Consider the following 3,996-nt stretch of genomic DNA (forward strand, 5'->3'; position numbering starts at 1 on the left):
CTGTAATATAATCTTTATTTAATTTAGAGATGACAAAAAAAATATGGTAATCACAAAAATATGTCAATTACACTTACATTTAAATAAAAAAAAAAAACAAAGAAAAAACGGACTTTTAATTAATAAAAATGTTCATTTGTGTAAAAAAAAAGATGACTAAAAGATTCTTTTTTTTAAAGAGATAAAATTTATGGCACCTTAAAATTTCGCTTCTAAGAAGGAAAAACTACTATTATTATTATTTTTATTATTAATTAACTGCAATTATCTTCAACTACTTTTTTTTTCTCTCTCTATATATATATTGTAACAAGAGTATTTGAAAATTGTCATTAAATTGTAAATTAAATAAAAAAAAAAAACGTTAATATTGAAAAATTGTAAATAGAAAATAATAATAATAGATATCGAAATGTATCATCACATGAGGACAAAAAAGTTGTTCCATTTTGGTAAATAATACGATGAAAATTACTCTCTCTTTTTTTTCTCTCGTCAATAAAAATTTTTAATGCTACCTCCTTCGTTCACCCTTTTGTGTTTTGCGTTTCTCCTTTTTTTCCTCTTTCATCTGTTTTTGCTTCTCCCTGAAAATTTTTTTAAAAAATTACTTTTCATTTTTAGAAAATAGAAAAAAAAAATAATGCTCACCTATCCTCTTTGTCTTTCTCCTTCTTTTTTTGACTCTCAATTTTTGCTCTCTCACGTTTTTCACGTTCCAATTGAACGATACTTGCGGCATTTGTGTTTTTCTCAATTTTCACCTCAATACCGGATGTTGCCTCCTCAGTGTCTTCACAATCGCTTGTCTCTTGATCGGGCATCTCACTGTATTGTGCAAGAATTGCTTCGCGAATTCGCCTCTCCTCATCGGTATAACTTCTTTGCGTTGTTGTGGGAAGACTTTGTGATTCAAGAAGTCGTGCCAAACGTACATCAACATCTTCGCTTGGTACTGTGGCGTTATTTAATTCATCTGTCGATGGTAACCATTGTGACCATGCTTTTAAAATTTCAGCCACATGATTTTCAATATTCTCCTCCTTTTCAAAAGAAGAAGACAATAATTTTATTTTTTTCTTAAAATCGCCGTTTTTTAGAATAATTTTTTATAATAAAAAGACCTAAACGTTTTTTTTTTGGTTTTAAATATTCAAATTTATTTCCTCGGCGAGTTGAAAATTTTATAATTTTTTTCTTCTTTTTGTTTTAATTCGCTTAAAATCTTCATTTATTAAGGGGAGGGACCGGTGAAATTTCAGCCTACTGAAGTTATTATTGTTAAAGAGTGTCAATTTTTTTTCTGGCATAATTTAGGATCCAAAATTATTATAAATTATTAAAATTTAAAAAAAAAATTTTTTAGCCATTTTAGAAAATTTATTTTTTGGAAAAATTAAATTTTTTTAAATTCCATACGATTGATTGTTTAAAATCGTGAAAAAAGCGTAAAAAAAATTTGACAATAAAAAGTAATGAAAATTGTGGAAGTAGTTGAATTTTTTTCAAAATTACCACTAAAATTGAAAGCAATCAAAATTGATCTTGTTTAGGGGTAATAATTTTTTTCAACATTTTTTTTCAACCAAAAATCTTATTCTACTGAGAAAAACAACAAAAGGTAATTTTTAACAATTTTACAAATATTTTTATTTTTCAAAATTTTCATTTTTTGAAAAAATTGAAATTTTTCAAAATCCATACGCTTGATTGTTTAGAATCATGAAACAAGCGTATAAAAAAATCGGCAGTCAAAAATAATTAAAATTGTGAGAGAAGTTTAAATTTTAAATTTTCGAGAATTTTGAATTTGATTTTAAAAATTATTAACAAATTTATAGTTTTTCAATTTTTCATGATATATTATACATTTAAATAATTAATATTGTCAGAAAAAAAATTGACCACCCTTAAACAGCTTTAATTTTGATGTGTTAAAATTTCAGCGGTCCCTCCCCTTAATATAAATTTTTTTTGAAAGAAAATTAATTAATATATTAATCTTTTTGTTAAAAATTTAGAGGATATTTTAGTAAATTTTTGTTTAAATTTCGCGACATTTATTTATAATTATTATATTAGACTGAAAAAAAAAATTTATTTGATTCAAATAATCGGTTACTTGACTATTAGCAAATAAATATTTACTTGAACCAAATAATTTTTATTTGAATTAAATAAACTGTATTTGAACCAAAAATTTCTGTATTTCTGTAAATACCATTTAATTGAATGAAATAATAATTATTTGATACAAATAAATATTTCTTTGGTGCAAATAAATATTTCTTTGGTACAAATAAATATTTCTTTGATGCAAATAAATATTTCTTTGGTACAAATAAATATTTCTTAGATGGAAATAAATATTTCTTTGATACAAATAAATAATTCTTTGATAAAAGTAAATATTTAATTGATAATAGTCAAGTAACCGATTATTTGAATCAAATACATTTTTTTTCAATGTACTATTTTATTATTATTATTATTATTATTATTATTATACCTATATATTATTATTATTATTAGTGTTTACAATTTTTTTCAAATTTTTCGCCAATTTTAGATTCTGTCGATTATTATTAAAAAAAAAACAAAAAAATTATTTTGTGAAAATAATTATTTTTTATTTAAAAAATTTAAATTAGGGAAAAATTTGGAAAATATTTTAGTAAATTTTCTTTTTAATTTCAATTTTTCAAAATGTATTTATTTCTAATTATTATTTATTAAAAAATAAAAGTCGCAAATTTTTTTTCTTTTCGAATTTCGCGCCATTTTTAGGTTATGTTGATTGTTATTTCAAAAAAAAAAAATACAAAAATTTTATCACTTTCTATGAAAAATAAACAATAAACAACGATAATTTCCACGAAAAAACATAAAAATCGTTTCTAAATTCAATTCTAACCTCAAAAATTGCGTTTTTGAAAAAACTGAAAAATATCGATTTTCTATTTATTCAACTTGCGTCGAATACAAAACTAAAATTATCTAAATAATGTAAATATTTATTTGTAGAAAAAAAAGTAAAAAAATAAAGATCAGTAAAGAAATTTTCATGAAATTGGGCGGGTAAAAAATAATTACAAGGATTTTTATAACGCGTATAGGAACAAATCGAAAAATCTCTACGAGACTTGTTATTTTTTAATATATACAAATTATGGAGAATTTTACAAAAAAGGAAAAAAAGAATTTTGATTAAAAAAGAATTATTTATTCAAAATTTTTAATAATAGAAAATCAACGCCGTTTTTTAGATATTTCTAACCTCACAATCCAAACGGTCCTCACCGTTATGCCGGCGAGAATGCCTTCGAGAGCTTCCGTTTTCTCGTCATCAGTTTCATCGCCTTCCAAAATACCCTTGATGTACGATCCAAAAACACCCTCGTCAGTATTTAATGCCTGAAGCTTTTCACTTAGCCAAGAATCAAATGAATTCACTGCCACCGCCATGTTAATTAAATTAATTATTTATAACTTTATAACGAAAAAAAAAATATATCCCTTTTCCCTCTTGCGTGCGCGGCACAAAAAAAATTGCTACTGTAACTGCGCATGCTCTACTATTTCTCGAAAAAAGGGCGCCTATTTTTAAAATACTATCGTTTATCGTTAGTAATCAAAAATTACCTACCAAACCACATAATACCAAACACACCACCAAACGATTTCTTTCAATAAAATCTTTACATTTAATTATTAAAATAAATAAAAAAATCTGTTTGTCGTAACTTTTGTCGTTGCCAACTTCACGGTGCTTAAAGTAAAGGTCAACGCACAATAGTTTTCACGGAGATATGATAGAAAAGGACACAAAAGTCACTGTCCTTTTCTATTCTCGTTCCTGCGATTCTATTGTGCGTTGACCCTTAAAAAAAAAGAAAAAAGAAAATTGATCCCGAATTTAGGTTATGTGCAGTCAATTGCAATATAGTGCAATGACGTCACATGACGTGAAATATTTCACATTTTCATCGCTATAAT

General features: G+C 24.7%; 1 protein-coding gene across 1 annotated transcript; it reads right to left on the reverse strand.

Moving 5' to 3' along the window:
* Positions 1-481: 481 nt before the first annotated feature.
* LOC127291575 (coiled-coil domain-containing protein 43) lies at positions 482-3,524 on the reverse strand. The gene is made up of 3 exons (XM_051320771.1): positions 3,301-3,524; positions 652-1,043; positions 482-587 (listed from the first exon to the last, which is right to left on the reverse strand). The coding sequence occupies exons 1-3, from the start codon at positions 3,463-3,465 to the stop codon at positions 515-517; spliced, it is 630 nt and encodes a 209-aa protein (XP_051176728.1). The 5' UTR covers positions 3,466-3,524; the 3' UTR covers positions 482-514.
* Positions 3,525-3,996: the final 472 nt, after the last annotated feature.

The sequence above is a fragment of the Leptopilina boulardi genome, unplaced genomic scaffold (assembly GCF_019393585.1).
Source record: "Leptopilina boulardi isolate dan_hultmark-lab unplaced genomic scaffold, ZJU_Lbou_2.1 LbouV2_144, whole genome shotgun sequence".
Classification (NCBI taxonomy): domain Eukaryota; kingdom Metazoa; phylum Arthropoda; class Insecta; order Hymenoptera; family Figitidae; genus Leptopilina; species Leptopilina boulardi.